This window comes from Thamnophis elegans, chromosome 9 (genome assembly GCF_009769535.1).
Source record: "Thamnophis elegans isolate rThaEle1 chromosome 9, rThaEle1.pri, whole genome shotgun sequence".
In the NCBI taxonomy this organism is placed as follows: domain Eukaryota; kingdom Metazoa; phylum Chordata; class Lepidosauria; order Squamata; family Colubridae; genus Thamnophis; species Thamnophis elegans.
Window position 1 is genome coordinate 8,427,435 of NC_045549.1, and position 23,376 is coordinate 8,450,810.

Here is a 23,376-nt window from a genome sequence, read left to right on the forward strand (position 1 = left end):
TGTAATCTGAAGTCTTAGTGCCACTTTATAAGGCCTTGGCTGGACCACACTTGGAAAACTGCATCCAGTTTTGGTCACCACAATATAAAAAAGATGTGGAGACTAGAAAGAGTGCAGAGAAGAGCCACAAAGGTGATTAGGGGACTGGAGGCTAAAACATACGAAGAACAGTTGCAGGAACTGGGCATGGCTAGTCTAGGGAAGAGAAGGACCAGGGGAGACATGATAGCAATCTTTCAATACTTGAGGGGCTGCCACAGAGAGGAAGGGGTCAAGCTATTTTTCCATGAAGGCCAGACAAGGAATAATGGATGGAAACTAATCAAGGAGAGATTCAGCCTGGAAATAAGGAGGAATTTTTTGACAGTGAGAACCATCAACCAATGGAACAGAAGTTGCCTTCAGAAGTTGTGGGGGTTTCATCACTGGAGGCTTTCAAGAAGAGACTGGATTGCTCTTTGTCAGAAATGGTGTAGAGCAGTAATGACTAATCCTTTTGTCCATTTGTGCCCACACCTATAATGCAATGCTCATGCAACGTTCCCCTCTGTGTGCCCCCCCGTGCATGCATGTGTGATTCCCCCCCACGCATGCATGTGTGACTTCCCCCCACCCTGTTTTGGGCCTAGCAGGCCTCCCTGAAGCCTCCTGGGACCAAAATTGGGGCATGGGGGGGGGGCACCGCAATCCCCTTGTGCTCCCTTTGCCGGCCGCGCATATGCGCACTTCTGCATGCCCCCTGTCCCCTGGGCATGCAGGGCAGAAGCACAGCAGAGACACACCCATGCGCAGTGGAGCCGAGCTGGGGCAACGGCTCACATGCCCCCAGAGAGGGCTCTGTGTGTCACCTGTGGCAAGAGTGCCATAATTTCGCCATCCCAGGTGTAGGGTCTCCTGCTTGGGCGGGGGGCTGGACTAGATGACCTACAAGGTCCCTTCCAACTCTGTTAATCTGTTAACCATTTTAAGCCAACTTGATGGCGGCAGCGGCGGGGAAAATCTATTAGCAAGCTCCATTCCCTAGGACTTTTATTGAAGATCCCCTGATTTGAAGGCGCTAGAAATGTTTTTAGATGGCGCGTCTGGTTGGTAAATCAATCGAAGTCTGCAGCCTAATCACACAGCTTGTGGGTTCCCCCCCCCCTCAATGGATAGATGCCAACTTCCTGTCTTCCTTCCATTAACATTTTGAAGCTTTGATGGGCCTGGACTCTGCCCTGTCTGGAGTTCCCTTGGTCTCTGCTGTTTGTTGGGTTGTTGCGTTGCGGAAACTTTCTTTTATTCCAACACAACTGTCCTTGTAATGAGCCTCAGTGGAGGCTTGAGCCCCATGCTTCTGTTCCAGCCTGTTTAGAGGGAGGTTTGAATGACTTTTATCCATCTGCTCCTGATGAGATTCCCAGGTAGACAACATGACTGTTACCACCACCCCCCTTTTAACTGACCAGAATTCAGATCTGCCTAAAAGACGGCTCAGTTTTCAGTTTCTATGTCGGTGGGTCTCAACTTTGGCAACTTGAAGAGGTCAGGACTTCAAATCCCAGAATTCCCTAGCCAGCCACTTCTTACATTTGTGTTGCAATTGTGCTGATAATAAATAAATAAAGGGAGACTAGTATAGATCTATTTCAAGCTATTTAGCTCTCATCAGCTAGCCAGACCCTTACTAGCTTGAAATAGATCTATACTAGTCTTCCTTTATTTATTTATCAGCACAAATACAACAAAATGTAACAAAAAGGCAAAAGTAAAAATATTGGGTTTCTGCCTGGATGGTCTCTTGTGACGAGCCGAAGGACAGAGAATGGAAGTAGTGATCTTCCTCCCATATTTGGGCATACCGGGGGTTGTAAAAATCTTATCTATCTATCTATCTATCTATCTATCTATCTATCTATCTATCTATCTATCTATCTATCTATCATATATATATATATACATATACACATATACACATATACACATATACACATATACACATATACACATATACACATACATATACATAAGCATACATATACATATTCATATACATACACATACATATGCATATATACATATAACATACACATATACATAAGCATACATACACATACACATGCATATGCATATGCATACATACACATACATACGCATACATACATATAACATATACATATAACATTACATATACATATACATATGCTTACATACATACACATACATACATACATATATATACACATATATACATAAGCGTACATACGCATGCATATACATATACGTATACATATACATATACATCATATACATATACATATACATATATATATATATACATACACATACACATACACACATATACACATACACATATACATATATACACATACACGTACACATATGCATACGCATATGCATACATACGCATACATACATATAACATATAACATATACAGATACAGATACACATATATACATATACATATAAATAAACACACACACACACACACACATATTCTATTTGACTTCTGGCCTTTGGCCATACTAATAAATTGTATGGCAGATTGCTTTCTTGACAATCTTATTAATAGTGTGCCAGGTGCTGGATGGATGATTTCTCCTTTGGGAATCCAACTCTAATTTGGCTTCCAACTCTTTCTTGGTTTCCTCATTTCCTGGAGACGTGGAACCAGATCCTGGGATCTTTCAGCATTTGTCACAGTTGCACATGTGTCTTACAAATGAGACTCTGCTCCTTTTTCCAAGAATAAATGCCCACTATCTAGTTTCCATAGACAGTTTTACTGTATCGAGAGCTTTCTTTTCCAGGAGTAGTAACAAAATAGGTACGGCGATTCTCCATCATCCAGATCATGGTTGTCCCAAGCACTTTGCAAATGGCAACTTGGTCCCCCCCCCCCCCCCTGAAAACATTTCACTTCTCACCCAAGGAAGCTTCTTCTGTTCTGACTGAATGGTGGGGAATGGAAGGATTGATATTCTTTGCAGCCATCTGGTCGTTAGTACTCCCTCTGAGAGTCCTTGAGGCCACTTGGAGGCTTATCTGTGCCCTAGGGACACCCGAATCAGAGTGCAAATGGGTATGTAAGCTTCTTGGGACCATTGAAAGGATTGTTGAAAGGAGATAGCGTTGGGGGTTGGACTAGAAGACCTCCTTGGGGCCCATCCAGCTCTAGGATTCTAGGGACAACTCTGTAGGCTGTCCTGAATCCCAAGCTTGGTTGAGACTTGCTGGGTGATGATGTAATGAAAGGACTTCGGGCAATTCCTACTGTGGCTCTGCCTGAAGGAGGTAGATCTTCGTTATGTAGAATAGACTGGCTGAGGCCTTAATGACCCATTGACAAAGGAGGGGGGGTGAGTTTCTGCTTCCCTTTTAGGGGAAATATTCCGCCCTTTTAATATTTCCTAAAATATCTCATTTTCCTAGGAGTGGGGTGGGTGCTAACTTCCTACAGTAACCAAAGCAGTTTTGATCTCTCTAAGAGCATTTTTTGGATTCTTTTGAAAGTCAAGAAGTCTGATTTCTCATCCCGCTCCTTATATTTGAGAAATAGGTAGCTTAAAATAAATTTCAAAAAAAGGGAGGGATTCTCACAGTGATTTTTTTTGGGAGGGTGGTGGTAAAATGGTCCGATGTGACTTACTCTGCGTGAAAGTTGCCTTGCTTTTAACTTTCTACCCCTGATGCCTCTTATTTTCACTTGTAAAATTTTGGAAGATGTAGTGAAATGATAACATCCAAGAATGTCTTCAAGGTACCCCGAAGACACACGATTCGTAGCAATGAAGAGCTCATAATACGTGGCATCAATTTTATTAATGGTCTGGATTCCGTGAGAAAATAGATAGCCGGTTTTGGGGAAAATAAAGACTTCTACCCTTGCCTGGAGAACGATAATATTGCAAGAACTGGCAATTTTTTGGTCTGGTAATTGGATAAAATGATGCAGAACTTCTTTTGTTTTATGAGCCGCTTCTCCTGGGCACCAGCAATATAGAAACATTTCAAAATTGAACCAAAGGACAATTCAGCTTCGCTGATCACATGCCCCCAATGGGCAAAAAAAAATGTGTAGTGATGTACATGTAGTATAATCGTAAAAAAAAAGAAGAAGATCACATGAAGTGTTAATACCACTTTATAATGCCTTGGTAAGGCCACACTTGGAATATTTGCATTCAGTTTTGGTCGCCACGATGTAGAAAAGATGCTGAGACTCTAGAAAGAGTGCAGAGAAGAGCAACAAAGAGGATTAGGGGACTGGAGGCTAAAACATATGAAGAACGGTTGCAGGAACTGGGTAGGTCTAGTTTAATGAAAAGAAGGACCAGGGGAGACAGGATAGCAGTGTTCCAATATCTCAGGGGTTGCCACGAAGAAGAGGGAGTCAAGCTATTCTCCAAAGCACCTGAGGGTAGAACAAGAAGCAATGGGTGGAAATTAATCAAGGATAGAAGTAACCTAGAACTGAGGAGAAATTTCCTGACAGAACAATTAATCAGTGGAACAGCTTGCCTCCAGAAGTTGTGGATGCCCCAACACTGGAAGTCCTTAAGATGTTGGATAGCCATTTCTCTGAAATGGTATAAGGTTTCCTGCCTAGGCAGGGGGTCGGACTAGAAGACCTCCAAGGTCCCTTTCAACTCTGCTATTGTATTGTATTATATTGTATCTGAATTGATGATGTTACCTAGTTTGGGTAATGAAATGCCTGCAAGAAAACAACCAAGTTCAGGAAGCACTCATTTCAACCTGGTGTTACAGAATAACAGAGTTGGAGGGGACCTTGGAGGTCTTCTAGTCCAACCCCCTGCTCAAGCAGGAAACCTTATACCAGTGATGGCAAACCTTACAGCGTGCCAAAATTGTGCCCCCACTCAATCTCCCCGCCCACCTGCACATTTGCGCGTGACAACCCTCCTCCACATGCGCCATTGACCCCTCCCCAGGCTCTGAAGGCTTTCCTGAAGCATGGGGAGGGCAAAAACTCCCCCCGCCCCGAGGCCCTCCGGAAGCCAGAAATGGATTGTTCTTGAACTTCCAGTCGGGGGTGTTTTTTGCCCTCTCCAACCTCCTGAGGCTTTCCTGAAGCCAGAGAGGGTGAAAACGGCTTCTCCTGGCTCTCCGGAAGGGCAAAAAAACAGCTTGCTGATGGCTGGCATACCACCAAATATGGCTCCGTGTGCCACCTGTGGCGTGCGTGCCATAGGTTTGCCATCACAGCCTTATACCCAGTGGTGGGATTCAAATAATTGAACAACCGGTTCTCTGCCCTAATGACCAGCTGGGTAGGCGTGGCTCGGTGGTCATGTGACCATGTGGGCGTGGCCAACAACATACTCAGGTTGATGGGCGCTTCGCCTTAGACTGTTACAATGTAACAAGGGTTAACCAGAGAGACAGTTTCTGTAAGCAGGGCAATAAAGATTAGGCTACAAGCAGCACCAGAATGTTTCCTTCCTGCCTTCCTTACAGGATTAGCCCTGTAAAGTGGAAAAAATAAATAAATTGAGATTTCTTCCAACAACCGGTTTTCCGAACTGCTTAGAAAGTTACCAACCGGTTCTCCTGAATAGGTGCGAACCGGCTGAATCCCACCAATGCTTATACCATTTCAGGCCAAGGGTTGTCCGATTCCTTCTTTAAAATATTCTCTTTTATCCATCTCAATAGAGCTTGAAAAAAACGTAGCTGAAAAGCAGAGAAGAAAGAATCCAATACAGTTTTTAGACTCGCGTTCCATCCATCTCCATAGTATCTTCCAGTTCCGAAAAAGTTACCAGCTCCTGTTGTAGGAAATGCCCCAATCCTCAAGATTGCTCCAGAGTCTGGAGCAAGCCAGATGTAGGTACTGTATAATAAACTAGGTTTGTGGGATCTAGGCCAGTTCATCTTAAAACCCTAAGTCAGCTAGGAGCAAAATACTATAAACTGCAAACCGAACCAGGATTCTATGAAACTACGTGATCCGACAAAAGGGCGAACGACAAAACTGCGCCCGACTAAACAGTGTCGCTAAAACCGCGACGTCATCAATGTGCTGACAACAGCGCGGCGACACCAGCGCAGAGACAGAAGGGCGCTTTACAACAGCGCGGCGATAGCCGATTTAACTTAAGGTAAGGGTTAGGTTTAGGGTTAGGTTTAGGGTTAGCGTTACGTTTAGGGTTAGGTTTAGTTTTACAGCGCGCTTCTGTCGCTGCGTTGTTGTCGGCGCGATTCAGTGCTCAATTGTCAGAGCGCTTTAGAACACGCGGTTTTGTCACCACGGTTTAGTCGGGCGCGGTTTTGTCGTTCGCCCTTTTGTCGGTGAACCATGAAACTAAACCAGGAGACTCTAGAAAGAGTGGCGGTCGTGACACAACAGGAGTTCCAGGCTCCCTTACGGCTGTAAGTCGAGGACTACCAGCAGAGGAGGAACGACACAGTGAATCTGAGGAGACGTGCCAGCCGGTTTGTTGTTTTTCCCCGCAGCAGATGTCGAAATGTTTGTGACAAAAACGGGGCTTGTCAAATGGGCCATTAACTCCCCGGGTTTTCCTATCGTACTTCTGATTCAACATGTTGATTTTATGCCTTCTAACCCAATTTTGTTTCTCTTCTTTCAGGTGCGTGTTCCTACCAAGGCTTATCGTTTGAGGTAGGTCAGATTTAATGCGATTTGCGACTTGTTGTGCTGAAATCAAATTAGCTCTGCTTTATTGTGTGGAAAGAGGTTTACCCTTGGCTCCATTTCTGGATGTCGTGCTGAAATAACGGGAAGATTCTCTCCGTCCGTCCTTTTGTGAGGTTCCTGTTTGGACAATTGCTTTTGAGAAGACCTCTGAGATTGGGGGTGGTGGTGGTTAGGCCTGGGGTAGGCACCCTTATTCCTAAATTGCAGGCCGAGTTTGGGGAAGGGGGGGACCAATGCAATTTTCCTTTCAGGATACCCTGATTTTGACACACAAACACACACCCTAATTTGTTCCGTGGCAAGGTTTATGATGCAAAGGTGATTTTGTTGCAATTTTACTTCGGTTGCATTGTACGGCAAGAGCGTTCAACTTAGATTGCAACCCATCAAAAGGAAGCAGTAACCCCCCCCCCTTTTGAGCGGAATGGAATCCGTGCTGAGTTAATTTTGTCCAGAATTGCATACAAGGTCGTCCTTAACTTCACCGTATTTTTTCAGAGTATAAGACGCACCTTTTTCCCTCAAAAAGAGAAGGTGAAAATCTGGGTGCGTCTTATACACCGAATATAGCATTTTTGGCCTCCTGAAACCCCTCCACTCTTTGCAAAAATGGCCATGCATAGCCTTTAGGAGGCTTCCAGAGTGCTCCTGGGGGCTGTGGAGGGCAAGAATGAGCGAAAAACAGGTCGTTTTATGCTCGTTTTTGCCCCCAGGAGCACTCTACAAGTCTCCTTAAGGCTATGCATGCCCCCTTTTTTTGACAAAAAACGGGCCCGTTTTTGCAAAAAATAGGACGTTTTGGGGAGATTTGCAGAGTGCAAAATCTTCACTGTCCACCTGTTCCTTTACTCCCAAGTCGGCCCTTGTTCTTTAGCTGTTCCGTTCTCCTGGCAGCTCTGAGCATGCGCACATCAGGAACAGGCTCCAACTGTTCTTCTGCCTCACTGATGTCTGACTCTGAAGGAGCTAATAACTATCGGACCTGGCCCCCTCTCTGCCTCCGACACAGAGCCCTCTCAGAGCCTTCCCCAGACTCCAGGACCGGCCCAGGTTCCTCCCCAACCTCCTCACTGTCCGATTCTGCTGTCAGCTCTGCTGGCCACTGGTGGGCCACAACAGTTGCAGCCGAAATCAGAGCTAGGGAGCCCGTTTTCTCTGGCAGAGTGGTTGGGCCATCACAGGTGCCTGTTGTGGTCCAACACAAGTGACAGCCCCCCCCCCCAAGGTCAGTCACAACTCTAATGCGGCCCTCAATGAAATCGACTTTGACACCCCTGATCAAGAATATTCCTTCTTGAACTTCATTTTCTCTACCTAAGATGACTTTCTGGAATTACATTTTTTAAAAATTCCACCCAGGTATCATTGAGTTACTTTAGATCTGATTGTAAGCAAACTGTTTTTTTTTTTTAACCTTATGACATCATGGAACTGTTGGGTCTGAATCCCGTCAAAGTTGTGCTCTCGAAAACTTTCCCGAACTTTCGTTTAAATGTTCACTTCTCAGATAGTTGTCCTTTGGGTGTGATTTGACTCACGTGAAGGTCACCCTGGAGACAAGCTGACACCCATCAGTTATTATTTCAAAGCTTTCTTTTGTAGCCCAAATTGTTGCTGAGTGTTATAAATAAGTTGTGATTTTTTTTTTTTTGGTCAATTTGGCCATGCTTCTAAGTACTTAAGAAAATGCATCATGCATCCACTCTGGGGGGAATGAAGCTATAAAGTACTTGAAGAATGAGTAAAGGCACATTTGAAAAATTCTGCACCCTGGAGATAATAAGAAGGAGTGGATTAAATGCCAGCTGAGTTCTTATTGTTAGTGCAAATTTTGAGTATTTGGGTCACCTTTTCGGGCGTTCTGTGCTGGGGAAATAGGAGATGGATTTAATCCAGCTTCTGCAGATTGGAATGCCAAATTCATCTCTCTCTCTCTCTCTCTCTCTCTCTCTCCCTCCCTCCCTCCCTCTCCCTCTCCCTCTCCCTCTCTCCCTCCCACCCTCCCCCTCTCCCTCTGTGTGTATTTGAGAGAGAGAGAGAGAAAGAGAGAGAGAAAATGTTAGAGAGAGAATGAGAGAAACAGTGTGAGAGTGAGACATAGAGAAAGAAAGTGAGAGTGAGAAAGAGTGAGAGAAAAAGAGAGAAAGTGAGGGAAAGAGAGAATAAGTGAGAGAGAAAGTGAGAGAGAATGTTAGAGAGAAAGAGAGTGAGACATAAAGAGAGAAAGAACATTAGAGCGGAAAAGAGAGAGAGAGAAAGAAAAGGAGAGCGAGAGAAAGAGCATGAGAGTGAAACATAAAGAGAAAGTGAGAGTGATAGAGAAAGAGAGAATAAGTTAGAGAGAATGAGAGAGAGAGTGTGAGAGTCAGACATAAAGAGAGAAAGAAAGTGAGAGTGAGAGAAAAAGCGTGAGAGAGAAAGAGAGAAAAAGAGAGAATAAGTGAGAGAGAAAGTGAGAGAAAATGTTAGAGAGAGAAAGAGAGAGTGAGACATAAAGAGAGAAAGAAAATGAGAGAGAGAAAGAAAAAGAGAGCAAGAGAAAGAGAGAAAGAGCATGAGAGTGAGACATAAAGATCTATCTATCTATCTATCTATCTATCTATCTATCTATCTATCTATCTATCTATCTATCTATCTATCTATCACCTCTCTCTCCTGCCTCCCCCCCCCTCTCCTATCTATCTATCTATCTATCTATCTATCTATCTATCTATCTATCTATCTATCTATCATCTATCTATCTGTCTTTCTGGAAGTAGAATTTATTTCTTTTTTTCTTTTTTATTTAGCACTCAGCCAGGCTGGATCCTACACCTTAAATGTTAAATTTAACGGACTGCTTTTCCCTCCTTTTCTGTACACTTTTTTATTGTTGCTGTTACGGTTGAATGCATGTTTTTGTTTTGTTTCAATTTGTTTGTTTTACAGTTCTGTATTTTATTCTTCATGATAAAACATTAAACTTTTTTTTTAAAAAAAATAGAAAAAAGAAACTGGAGATAAACTTTGGCTTTTGGCAAAAAAAATTGCCATAAATCAGGTTTATGTGATTGCGCGATACTGCAAACAGCCATTAATATTGTATTGATCACAGAAGAAAAATAAATGCATACTTTATCCTTTGCAGTGCCTGGGGAAAACCAAGTTTAGTCTCAACAGTGCTGCAGAAGAGTTTGAGAAATATAACTTAGAATTTTTCTTTTGAGATCAACACGGCCCCCTCGATACCTATGGCTACCTCCTGCTTACTATGGGTCAGTGTTCGCGAACCTTTTTGGCACCAAGTGCCAAAACAGGACCGTGCATGCGCGGGGGGACACCAAAACACAGAAGAGCAGTTCCCCAGCACCCATGTGCACGCCGGGAAGCTAAGCTTCCATTTTCTGGCATTCCCATGCTCTCAGGTCACCAAGTCTTCCGGTTTCTGTTGTGCATGCAAACCGGAAGCTCAGTTTCCCAGTAGGCGCATGCGTGCTAGGGAGCTACTCTTCCGGCGTTCCCGTGTACACGAAGACCAGCTAGCCAGAACCCGGAAGAGCAACGGGGAATGGCTGGCATACCCGGAAAGATGGCTTTACATGCCACTTCCGGCACGTATGTCATCGGTTCGCCATCCCGGCTATAAGTAGCCCCCAATTTACGACCGCAATGGAGTCCAAAATTTCTGTTGCTAAGTGAGACATTTGTTAAGCGCGTTTTGCTCCGTTTTACGACCTTTCTCGGCAGGTTGTTAAGTGGATCACTGCAGTTACTGAGTCAGCAACCCGGTTGTTACGCGAATCTGGCTTCCCCATTGACTTTGCTTGTCGGCAGGTAGCAAACGGGGATCTCGCCTGTCCCTGGGACACTAGAACCGTCATAAATGTGAGTCGGTTGCTAAGCGCCTGCACTTTGATCACATAAGCACGGGATGCTATAATGGTGATCATTCTAAAAAAACAGCCCTAAGTCTCCTTTTCCAGTGCCGCTGTAAGTTTGAACACTCACTAAATGAACAGGTGTAAGTCAAGAATTTCCTATACTCGATTCTAAAACAGTTCTGGGATTACCCTTCTTCCCTAGAGGCGCAAATTGTCTTTCTCCTCCCAACTTTGACACGGGGGGGCCCTTTCACTCTGCCCTGTGGGAAGGGAGAGGAAATTGATTTACAGCGTGTTGCCTTGGCCCGGTGCCTTGGTGGAGTGCTGGGGCGGATTCCATGCATTTGTTTCTATTAAAAATAGATTGCAGAGCATCATAGTGCTTTAAAGGCTACTGAGAGATCGGCCTACGCTCCATCAACTCTAATAAATTGTATGGCAGATAATTTTCTCCTCCCCGTTTTTGGCTTGGGAGCACGGCAATATCAATATCGCAGGGCTCAATGTGGGCCAAAATGAGATATCAGGGTGTCACCACTGAAGCCTGCTGAAGTGTGGCTGAGAATTCCTGATCCCTTCTCCAGTTTATTAAGTTTGGGTGAACAACAAAGAAAAACACTTCCACAGGGATATTCAGTCCCTGTGATTGATTGCCCAGCTCTCTGCTTTAGTGATGACACTGGACTTGAAGGGATAGATGGAAGGTAGATGGTTTATCCATAATTATCTGCCCAAAGGGATCATAGATCTTAAAAGTTGGAAGAAGACTGTTCCATCAACCCCACCTATCTCTGTGAGAACCTTCAGAATAGAATATAATTCTTTATTGGCCAAGTATGATTGGACACACAAGGAATTTGTCTTTGGTGCATATGTCTCAGTGTACATAAAAGACAAGATACATTCATCATGAATCATAAGGTACAACAACACGATAGCCATAGGGTACAAATAAGCAATCAGGAAACAATCAATATAATATCAATATAAATAGTAAAAGATACAAGCAACAAGTTGCAATCATAAGTCGGAGGAGATGGGTGATAGGAAAGATGAGAAGACTAATAGTAATAGTAATGCAGCCTTAGTGAATAGTTTGACAGTGTTGAGGGAATTATATATAATTATATAATTTAATACAGGTAATCCTCAACTTATAACTACAATTGAGCTCAGCATTTCTGTTGCTAAGAGAGACAGTTGTTCAGTGAATTTTGCCCCATTTAAAAACTGTTCTTGCCACTGTTGTTAAGGGAATCACTGCAGTTACTAAGTTACTGACATGGTTAAGTGTTCTGACCGAGGCTTTCCAAGAGCATGAAGCAAACCCCTTGTCCTGACAAAAACCCCTTTTATTAATTGACTGTGAATTCTGCTCATTCACATCCAGCAAAGTCTTTCAAGGGAGGATTTACAGTCACAGACCTTATCTGGCTTGGAGGGGCCAGGCCGATGTCTTCAAAACTTGGCAAGGAGTTTCGGGAGAGTCATGAATCAATTGTCTCCTGCAAACTCCACTCCCCTTTCGCTTCTCTTTTATTTCCTCTGGGAGGGGCCATTCATCGTCCACCTGTGGCCTTACTCCCAAGTCAACCCCTGTTCTTTAGCTGTTCCCTTCGTCTCACAGCTCTGTGCATGCACACACTGGGAACAGGCTCCAGCTGTTCATCTGCCTCATTGATGGCTGACTCTGAAGGCAGCTGATAACTGGCATACGGCTCTGGCCCCCTCTCTGCCTCCGACACAGAGCCCTCATCAGAGCCTTCCCCAGACTCCAGGACTGGCCCATGTTCCTCCCCAACCTCCTCACTCTCCGAATCTGCTGCCAGCTCTGCTGGCGGGCCACAGCATTAACTGAATCTGGCTTTCTGTTGACTTTGCTTGTCAGAAGGGTCGCAAAAGGGGATCACATGAACCTGGGACACTGCAACCATCATAAATATGAGTCAGTTGCCAAGCATCTGAATTTGGCTCACGTGTCCATGGAGATTCTGCAATAGTCGAAAGGATCATAAGCCACTTTTTTTCAGGGCTGTTGTAACTTTGAACGGTCACTAACTGTTGTAAGTCGAGGACTACCTGTATTGTAAATGGAAGTCTATTGCCTAAGTGTCTGAATTGTGATCACATGTCCCTGGGGAGGTGCAATGGCCATAACCTTGAGGATGGGTTGTAAGTCACTTTTACTGAAGTGTCGTATTTTTAAACTGTCATTAAACAGACAGTTGTAAATAGAGGACTACTTGTAAACTCAAGTCGCAGATCCTGGTTTTTTACTGAACATTGCTTTATCCATCTTTTACAGATCTAATTAGAGCTTGTTCACCTTCATCCAGTCTAAATATTAGCATTGTTGAAATAGTTGCGCTCTATCTATCTATCTATCTATCTATCTCTCTCTCTCTCTCTCTCTCTCTCTCTATCTATCTATCTATCTATCTATCTATCTCTCTATCTCTCTCTCTCTATCTATCTATCTATCTATCTATCTATCTATCTATCTATCTATCTATCTCTATTTCTGTTTATCTGTCTGTCTGTCTGTCTGTCTGTGTCTGCCTGTCTATCTCTATATCTATCTATATCTATCTATCTATCTATCTATCTATCTATCTATCTATCTATCTATCTATCTATCTATCTATCTCTATTTCTGTCTGTCTGTCTGTCTGTCTGTCTGTCTGTCTGTGTCTGCCTGTCTATCTCTATATCTATCTATCTATCTATCTATCTATCTATCTATCTATCTATCTATCTATCTATCATCTCTCTCTATCTCTATCTATCTATCTATCTATCTATCTATCTATCTATCTATCTATCGGGGCGCAGTGGCTCAGTGGCTAAGACAATGAGCTTGTCAATCAGAAAATGTCAGCAGTTTGGCAGTTCGAATCCCTAGCACCATGTAATGGAGTGAGCTCCCATTACTTGTCCCAGCTTCTGCCAACCTAGCAGTTCAAAAGCACGTAAAAAATGTGGGCCACATGACCACGGAGATGTTTTCGAACAGTGCTGGCTCTTCGGCTTTGAAACGGAGATGAGCACCACCCCCTAGAGTCGGGAACAATTGACACATATATGCGTGGGGAATGTTTATTTTTAAAGATAAATCTTTATCTTTATAATTGCTATATAGAGGAGAAGAAGGAAGACTGTATTGCTTACAAAAAAAGTAAATGATTGTTGGGCTAATTAATTAACTAGGTTCTAAACAAATAGGTTTATTCTTTCAAGCAGTGTTTTTCAACCTCAGCCATTTGAAGATACGTGGACTTCAACTCCCAGAATTCCCTTATCACCTTTGCCGGCTAGGGAATTCTGGGAGTTGACATCACACATTTTAAAGTTGCTGAAATACCACTTTAAGCTAAAATGCTGTGGAAATATGAGAGCATGTGACCAGTATTAAAAACTAAATAGCATGTTTTATTTTTATTATCTTTATTAATTCCACTAGGGAAGCATATAAAGACTCCCAAGATTTGAAAAATAAAATAAAAATAAAGCTATTGTGGGCACCAGGGGAAGCCCCGTTTTATTTGCTGAGGCTTTTTAAGTGTGATCTATCTGTCCCCATTATTATAAACGGCTGCTTTTTAATTGCTGGGTGTTACAGCTTTATCGGGGTCGTATTTTTAATTTTTGCACAGTTATGTCTTTCCTTGGGGCTGTTTTTTTTTTTCTTTTTCTTTTTTTAATGAACAGTGTGGAAATTTCTTAAATGAAGCAATAAATAAACAACCAGCTAACACAAGCACTGATTGCAATGATTATTGCACCAGGCAAAAATCAGGTTTTACATGTCGTTGGGCTGTTGGATGCCAAAAGGGGGAACTTTAGGGCAGATTGCAAAAAAAGCTGCTGTCTTATCGTGGGGAAGATGTTGGAGTGAGAATGGGAAAACTCTGGCTGTTGTCACTATAAACCAATGTTTTTCTACCTCAGGAACTTTAAGAGGTGTGGACTTCAACTCCCAGAATCCCCCAGTCAGCAGAATTTCTCTCCTCAGTAATTTTAATATGTGTGGACTTCAACTCCCACAATTCCCCAGTCAGCAGATGTGTGGACTTCAAGTCCCAGAATTCCCCAGCCAGTATTGTTTCTCGACTTTAGTGGCGTTTGGATGTGTGGACTTCAACTCCCAGAACCCCTCAGTTAGGAGAATTTCTCTCAGTAATTTTAATATGTGTGGACTTCAACTCCCAGAATCCCTTAGTCAGCAGAATTTCTCCCCTCAGTAATATTAAGATGGGTGGACTTCAACTCCCAGAATTCCCCAGTCAGCAGAGTTTCTCGGCCTCAGTAATATTAAGATGTGTGGACTTCAAGTCCCAGAATCCCTTAGTCAGCAGAATTTCTCCCCTCAGTAATATTAAGATGGGTGGACTTCAAGTGCCAGAATTCCCCAGTCAGCAGAGTTTCTCGGCCTCAGTAATATTAAGATGTGTGGACTTCAAGTCCCAGAATCCCTCAGTCAGCAGCATTTCTCCCCTCAGTAATTTTAATATGTGTGGACTTCAACTCCCAGAATTCCCCAGTCAGCAGAGTTTCTCAGCCTCAGTAATATTAAGATGTGTGCACTTCAACTCCCACAATTCCCCAGTCAGCAGATGTGTGGACTTCAAGTCCCAGAACCCCTCAGTTAGGAGAATTTCTCTCAGTAATTTTAATATGTGTGGACTTCAACTCCCAGAATCCCTTAGTCAGCAGAATTTCTCCCCTCAGTAATATTAAGATGGGTGGACTTCAAGTCCCAGAATTCCCCAGTCAGCAGAGTTTCTCGGCCTCAGTAATATTAAGATGTGTGGACTTCAAGTCCCAGAATCCCTTAGTCAGCAGAATTTCTCCCCTCAGTAATATTAAGATGGGTGGACTTCAAGTCCCAGAATTCCCCAGTCAGCAGAGTTTCTCGGCCTCAGTAATATTAAGATGTGTGGACTTCAAGTCCCAGAATCCCTTAGTCAGCAGAATTTCTCCCCTCAGTAATATTAAGATGGGTGGACTTCAAGTCCCAGAATTCCCCAGTCAGCAGAGTTTCTCGGCCTCAGTAATATTAAGATGTGTGGACTTCAAGTCCCAGAATCCCTCAGTCAGCAGCATTTCTCCCCTCAGTAATTTTAATATGTGTGGACTTCAACTCCCAGAATTCCCCAGTCAGCAGAGTTTCTCAGCCTCAGTAATATTAAGATGTGTGGACTTCAAGTCCCAGAATTCCCCAGCCAGTATTGTTTCTCGACTTTAGTGGCGTTTGGATGTGTGGACTTCAACTCCCAGAATCCCTCAGTCAGCAGAATTTCTCTCCTCAGTAATTTTAATATGTGTAGACTTCAACTCCCAGAATCCCTCAGTCAGCAGCATTTCTCCCCTCAGTAATTTTAATATGTGTGGACTTCAACTCCCAGAATCCCCCAGTCAGCAGAATTTCTCCCCTCAGTAATTTTAATATGTGTGGACTTCAACTCCCAAAATTCCCCAGTCAGCAGAGTTTCTCGGCCTCAGTAATATTAAGATGTGTGGACTTCAAGTCCCAGAATTCCCCAGCCAGTATTGTTTCTCCACTTCAGTAGCGTTTGGATGTGTGGACTTCAACTCCCAGAATCCCTCAGTCAGCAGAATTTGTCCCCTCAGTAATTTTAATATGTGTGGACTTCAACTCCCAGAATTCCCCAGTCAGCAGAGTTTCTCAGCCTCAGTAATATTAAGATGTGTGAACTTCAGCTCCCAGAATTCCTCATCATTCAATCAGAACTGAAGAAGCTACTTGGATGAGAAATGAAATGTCTTCAAGGAAAACCAAATAAAGTCAAGTTGCCTCTTGAAAAAGCACCTTTGCGACAATTATTTCTTAATTTTCTTGCCATCTCCTGATCTGCAAGAATCCAAGATTCTTGGGGACTTTCAGAGCTAAAGTAGATACTTGTAGCTGTTAGGTTCCTGCATTGTTGTTCTTGTTAGTCGCGAAGTCGTGTCCGACCCATCGCGACCCCATGGACAACGTTCCTCCAGGCCTTCCCATCTTCTACCATCCTCCGGAGTCCATTGAAGCTCACGCCGACTGCTTCGGTGACTCCATCCAGCCACCTCATTCTCTGTCGTCCCCTTCTTCTTTTGACCTCAGTCTTTCCCAGCATGAGGCTCTTCTCCAGGGAGTCCTTCCTTCTCATTAGGTGGCCAAAGTCTTTGAGTTCCATCTTCAGGATCTGGCCTTCTTTCTTTCTTTTTGTTGAAAAGTTTTTATTTTAACTGAACAAAAACACACAAAAAAGAATCATCCTTCATTGCATCTTGTAGAAAGCGTGTCGATTGATTACAGATAACTTTCGTGCATTTCTTCCACAGTCGTTACTTATAGTTCTTTTAGATTATACACTTTGAATCAAAAAACTTTGTATATCCTACTATCAATGTACCACAGTTCTCATTTGACTACAATTATTTGAACATGCTTTTTTTCCCCTCAAATCATTCATACTTAAAAGACACAACCGCATCGTGGCATTCATTAGCTATTTCAAAAAATCCTCCAATAACATTACACCTTTATGGCATCTTTTTAAAAGATCTGGCTTTCTAAGGAGCAGTCAGGATTGATCTCCTCTAGGATTGATCCGGTTGGATCGCCTTGCAGGCCAGCTGAGCCCATCTGCCTTGAACAATGGCTCCTTGGGAAGAATTAGCAATGTGCATCCACTGAATTTCCCCCAGCTATTTTGCCTGTAATGTTGGCTCCGAATTCCCTAAATTGGCCCAGGAGGACAGAAGCAAGCAGCTTCCATGGCCATGAAAGGGATTTTTGGATCAATAATAGTTGTAACTTGTGGGCTGTTTGAGTGACACTACCGTTGTTGGTGCGTGGCCAAATTTTCGATGAGCTCTCTGGTGCTAGAGATAAAAGGAAACAAAATGGCTAAAAAGCTCAAATAGCAAGTCACAAAAAAGCGGGGGGGGGGGGGGGGGGGGGAGAAATCAATGTTAGAAGGAGGTTAGAACTCAGTTGAACAGCTCCAAATCTCTCTACAGGCAGTCCTCGACTTACGGCCACCATTTGAGCCTGAAATTTCCTTGCAAACGAGACATTTGTTAAGTGAGTTTTGCCCCATTTTACGACCTTTCTTGCCACTGTTGTTCACACGGTTGTTAAGTGAATCTGGCATTTCCCATTCGACTTTGCCGGTCAGAAGGTGGCAAAAGAGGATCGCATGACCCCCCGGGACACTGCAACCGTCATAAATGTGAATCAATTGCCAAGCATCCAAATTTTGATCATGCGAACATGGGGATGCTTCAAAGGCTGTAACTCTGAAAAACAGGCATGAGCCTTTTCAGTGCTGTGGGAACTTTGAACGGTCACTAAGCGAACTGTTGTAAGTTGAGGACTAACTATTGCCGAAAACTAGCCCGTCCGGTTCTTGGCAAAATTGGGCTCATAGCAAACTGTCTCTCCTTTTAATGACAACTACATTTGCTTTTGTGAATGTTGCAATAGCAATATCACTTAGACTTACTGCATTTTTCGGAGTGTAAGACACACTCTCCCCCCCAAAAAACATGGGTGAAAATTTGGGTGCGTCTTATACAACAAATGTAGCCCCACCCACCCCCACCCGAGGCCAAAAACGCGGGGCGTGGAGGCAGCGATGGTCTGTGGCTATCCCTGCAGCCTGGAACTGCTGATTGGGGGTATTCCGGCAGTCCGATCCACCCGCCAATCAGCTGTGCTGAATCAGGCTGCGATAAGTCCTGAAGCTGACCTGGCTGATCAGAGTTTGCAGCAGCGATCCCATTCAGAAAGCACACACAAGTGAGCAGGATTCAAAATAATAACAATATACAATACAATACCAAAAGCAGGTTTTCCAAGGTAGCAGTAAATCCAAGCAAAACGCCAGCAGTTTCACTTTCAGTTCTTGGCTAAGCCTGTGTCCTTCCTGTCTCCTTGTTGCTCACATGGCAAATACTGTTTCACAGTCCAAATATCCCTCATTGGCTGATTTAGTTGCTAGGCCTATTCATTGGCTGACCTTGCTAACATGTATTCCAAGACAGGAAGCTAGCCAGCTGAATACCATGGAGGCTGGTAGGCAGAGGCAGAATTTTTTTAAATTCTTATTTTCCTCCCCCAAAACTAAGGTGCGTCTTATACTCCGAAAAATACGGTATATATCACTTTACAGTGCTTTATAGCCCTCTCTAAGCAGTTTACAGAGTCAGCAATTTTAGATCCTCATTTTGGAAGGATGGAACGATGAGTCAACCTTGAGCTTGGTGGGATTTGAACTGCCAAATTGCAGTCAACCAGCAGTCAGCAAAAGTAGCCTGCAGTACGGCACTCTAACAATTGCGCCACCATGGCTCAACGGTTAATAAAATGGTTTTACGACTGTCGCACTCCACAGCCATCATGGGAAGCAGGGGTGGAATTCACTTACCTTCCCTACCGATTCACAGATGTGAGCGCATGTGTGTGCGCGCTTACTCTGTGCATGTGCTTTGGCTAGAAAAAGTGCCTAAATGGGATGGCATAGAGCCGTCCATCTTTCGTTCCCCCATGGTTGTGGGTGGGCGCATGGCTAGAAAAGAGAATCTCACTGAATTTCCCGAAACAAATGTCACTCCTGGCACATCGGTTTCATAGGATAACACCGAGATCAAAAAAAGTCAAGATTCTTACAAAAATTAACACATGCTAGGGAAGAAATTATAGAAGTCCCTAAAAACATAACAGGGCAGAGGCTTCTATAGGCCAGGAAATGTTACCCCGTTTCCCTGAAAATAAGACGACCTTGGATAATAAGCCCAATCGGGCTTTCGAGCGCATGCGCTAAAATAAGCCCTCCCCTGAAAATAAGCCCTCCCCAAAATATTGCAGTACAGCAGCAGCCATGAGGTGACCATGCTCGCCGCCTCCCGCACCTCAAAAATAATAAGACCGCCCTGAAAATAAGGCCAAGTGCTTATTTCAGGGGTCAAAAGAAAATAAGACCCTGTCTTATTTTCAGGGAAACACAGTAGACATTGATGGAAATGCCTTGCCTTGCTCCAGAATTAGGGCAATAGTGACGATTTACTTGACTGATCGCAGAGATGTTTGGGAAAACGTGAGGGTTACACAAGCTACCTGAAGTCTTTGAGTGCTTTTGGCTTTAAAATGAAAAGAAAGAATTTACAGAATAATACAACATTGCAAGAGGGCCTGGAGGTATTCTAGTCCAACCCCTTGGCTAAGTAGAAGACCCTGTACCATTCTGGACAAATTTGTAGAGATTCTCAGTCATCCAGGCCATGGTTGTCCCAAAGGTGCTTTTTCTGGAGGCAACTGGACTTTCTTGGTTTTTCTTTTGAAGATGTTTCGCTTCTCATTCAAGGAGCTTTTTCAGCTCTGACTGGATGTTGGGGAATGGAAGGATTTTTTTTAAATTTTATTTTATCAATTTCATATATACATTCACAATTATATGATCTCATAACTGTTATTAATAATATGTATTTATAACAATTTTCCCCTACAGTTGACAATATACTTGAAGATTGCTTTCTTAACATCCCATAGATCCATCTTATCTTACAACGGTCCTACTTCTTCTTCCCTCCCTCCCTCTTTCCTTCCCTCGTTTCTTCCCTCCTACTCCCCTTCCTTCCCTCCTTCCTTCCCTCCCTCCTTCCCCTTCCCTCCTCTCCTTCCCTCCTTCCTTCCCTCCTTCCTTCCCTCCTTCCTTCCTTCCTTCCCACCTTTCTTTTCTCCTTCTCTCCTTCCTTTCCCCCTTCCTTTCCTCCTTCCTTCCCCCCTTCTCTCCTACATTCCCTCCTTCCTTCCCTCCTTTCTTCTCTCCTTCTCTCCTTCCTTCCCTCCTTCTTTCCCTCCTTTCTTCTCTCCTTCTCTCCTTCCTTCCCTCCTTCCTTCCCTCCTTCCTACCCCCCTTTCTTCTCTTTCTTCTCTCCTTCCTTCCTTCCTCCTCTCCTTTCCCTTCTCTCCTGAATGGAAGGATTTATACTTCTTGCAGTCAGCTGGTCATTTGCATCCTTTTAGAGGGTCGTTGAGGCTACTTGGAGGATTCTCTGTGTCCTCAGGATCACCTGAGTGGTGCTCCTGGCAATTTCTCCCTCTGGAAATCCCTTCCTCCTCCCACACCATTCCAAGGGTCTTCATCCCAAATTATATAGCTAAATGTCTGCAGAGATTCTCAGTCATCCAGATCACGGTTGTCTCAAAGGTGCTTTTTCAGGAGGAAACTGGACTTTTCTTGTTTTTTTCTTCGAAGTCGTTTTGCTTCCCATCCAAGAAGCTTCTTGGTGTGGGAGTAGGAGCGGATTTCCAAAGAAAAAAACGGGGTGTTTAGATCTAACCCGCAGGGGCGCCCTGGAAACAGTGAAGAACCAGCCCGTGATGCCCCTGACAGCACATTTTTGCACGCAGAGGGTTGCAGGAGGCCGTCGCAGCCAAAAATGGAGCCCACGAGGGCCATGTGTGGCTCCCCAGGCTCTGTTTTCACTGGCAGAGGGTTGCAGGAGGCCGTCGCAGCCGAAAACGGAGTTCGGGAGCCTGTTTTTGCTGCCAGAGAGCTCGGGCCATGACAGGCGCCCTTGACACGAGTGACGTCGAGGTGGCCATGCCCCCCCCTGCCCTCCCCCCTCCGAGGTCAAACACAACCCAGATGCGGCCCTCAATGAAATCGAGTTTAACGCCCCTGCTCTAGGCCCTTCGTCTCTCATTTCTGGAAGCTGCTGATTCTGCCGTGAAGTGTTGGGAGGGGATAAGGGGGGGAGGAATAGCTCCCGCAATTGAGATGTCACAATAACATCGACGGTTATGGCAGAGCATAAAAATTTCATGTGTATAAGGACGCAGACAGTGTGACCTTCTCTGCAAGAAACCTGTTACATCTCATTGATCAGAGAGGAGTAGCGCTGTTAATGGGGACTTCGGCAGGTTTTATTACGTGGCCACCTCTTTCCCGTTCCATAATTTACCTACCTTTTAAAGAAATTTGGTTCTCCAGATCAGACCTAAACTTGGAGCAATCTGACTGCGATAATGGAGAGCTGATTCCCTCCCCCCACCCCACCCGTCATATAAATTATGTAGAAAGAGTAGAGATGTTCAAATCCTGGCAAAAGCTTTATATATTTTGATTCCCTCTCCGATATGTCTGGCACATATAGTTGTGGCGAGCTTTAGAAAGGGGGCGGGGGGAAAGCTTGAATTGTTTGCTTCAAGAAAAAGGCATAATTTGCAAGTTTGTGGTCCGTGACCCATCAAAACCGCGGTCCACAAAAGCGCGCTCGACGAAAGCGCGCATTTGACGTCATCACAGCGTGACGAAAAAAATTAAAAATTTAAATAAAAATAAAATTAAAGCAACCCGATTCACATAAAGGTAAGGGTTAGGGTTAGGGTTAGGGTTAGGGTTAGGTTAAGGGTTAGGGTTAGGTTTAGAGCGTTAGGGTTATGTTTAGCGTTAGGTTAAGGGTTAGCGTTAGGTTTAGCGTTAGGTTAAGGGTTAGGTTTAGGGTTAGATTTAGTGTTAGGTTAAGGGTTAGGTTTAGGGTTAGGTTTAGGGTTAGGTTTGGGGGGGTTAGGGTAAGGTTTTCGCTTTATTTTTACATTTATCGATCACAGTGCGATGTTTTCGTCGCGCTGTGATGACGTCAAATGCGCGCTTTCGTCGAGCGCGATTTTGTCTTCCGCGGTTTTGTGGTGGAACCTTGTGGTCTAGGAGGAAGAGGAAGGTTCATCTCTGCTGCTGAAATTCACTTATCCAGGAATGGAAGAAGGCAATCCACAATTAGTGTACGTGTTAAATTGCATGCTCATATTTCAAAACAGTCCTCAATTTACAACCATTCATTTAAGGATGGTTTTGAAGTTACAAGAGCACTGAAAAAGGTGACTTACGACTTAGTCCTTGGGCATCTTCATGGTCACGTGGTCAGAATTTGGTGTTCTGACCTAGGCTTCCCCCCAAAAGCATGAAGTAGATTCCCTGTGCTGACAAATAACCTTTTATTAAACAAATGTGAATTCCTCTCATTCACATTCAGCAAAGCCTGATAAACAGTCTTTCAAAGGAATATTTATGACCACAGACCTTATCTAGCTTGGAAAGCTGCCATGTAAATATTGTCCAAACTCAGTGCAGTGCAAAGAAAGACTTGGCACAGAGTCTCTGAGATTCACGGACATATCTTCACACTCCTGAAACGAACGGATGAATTGTTTCTGGCAAAAGTCCACTCCTCTTTTATTTCCTATGGGAGGGGCCATTCACCGTCCACCTGTGGCTTTACTCCCAAGTCAACCCTGATTTCTTATCTGTTCCCTTCTCCTGGCAACTCTGCGCATGCACACACTGGGAACAGGCTCCAGCTGTTCCTCTGCCTCACTGCTGTTTAGCTCCGAAGGCAGCTGAGAACTGCCCGGTGACCTTGGCCCCACCAATGCCTCTGATGCTGAGCCCTCGTCCGAGCCTTTCTTAGTGTCCAGAACTGGCCCATGCTCTCCCCCCACCCCAATCTCCTCATTGTTTGACTCTGCTGTACAACTGTACAGGCAGTCCTCGACTTACAACGATTGCTTTAGTGACCATTTGAAGTTACGACAGCACTGAAAAAAGTGATTTATGACCATTTTTTTTCACATTTCCTACCATTGCAGTGTACCCATGGGTCAATGATCAAAATTCGGAAGCTTGAGAACTGACTCCTATTTATGAAGGTTGCAGTATCTCGGGCTCATAGGATCACTTCTGTGACCCTTCTAACAAGAAAAAGTTAGAGGGGAAGTCAGACCCACTTAGCAACCACGTCACTGCAGTGATTCACTTAACGGTGTC

The 23,376-nt window shown here is 44.1% G+C and overlaps 1 protein-coding gene across 1 annotated transcript in view; it reads left to right on the forward strand.

Annotated features, from left to right (window-relative positions):
* The window catches only part of LOC116513300 (extracellular matrix protein FRAS1-like), a 164,499-nt gene that overhangs the window by 25,569 nt on the left and 115,554 nt on the right, over positions 1-23,376 (forward strand). Inside the window, exon 2 of the mRNA XM_032224318.1 lies at positions 6,616-6,647. Coding sequence (XP_032080209.1) covers positions 6,616-6,647 — 32 coding nt within the window. The remainder of the gene's footprint in view (positions 1-6,615; positions 6,648-23,376) is intronic.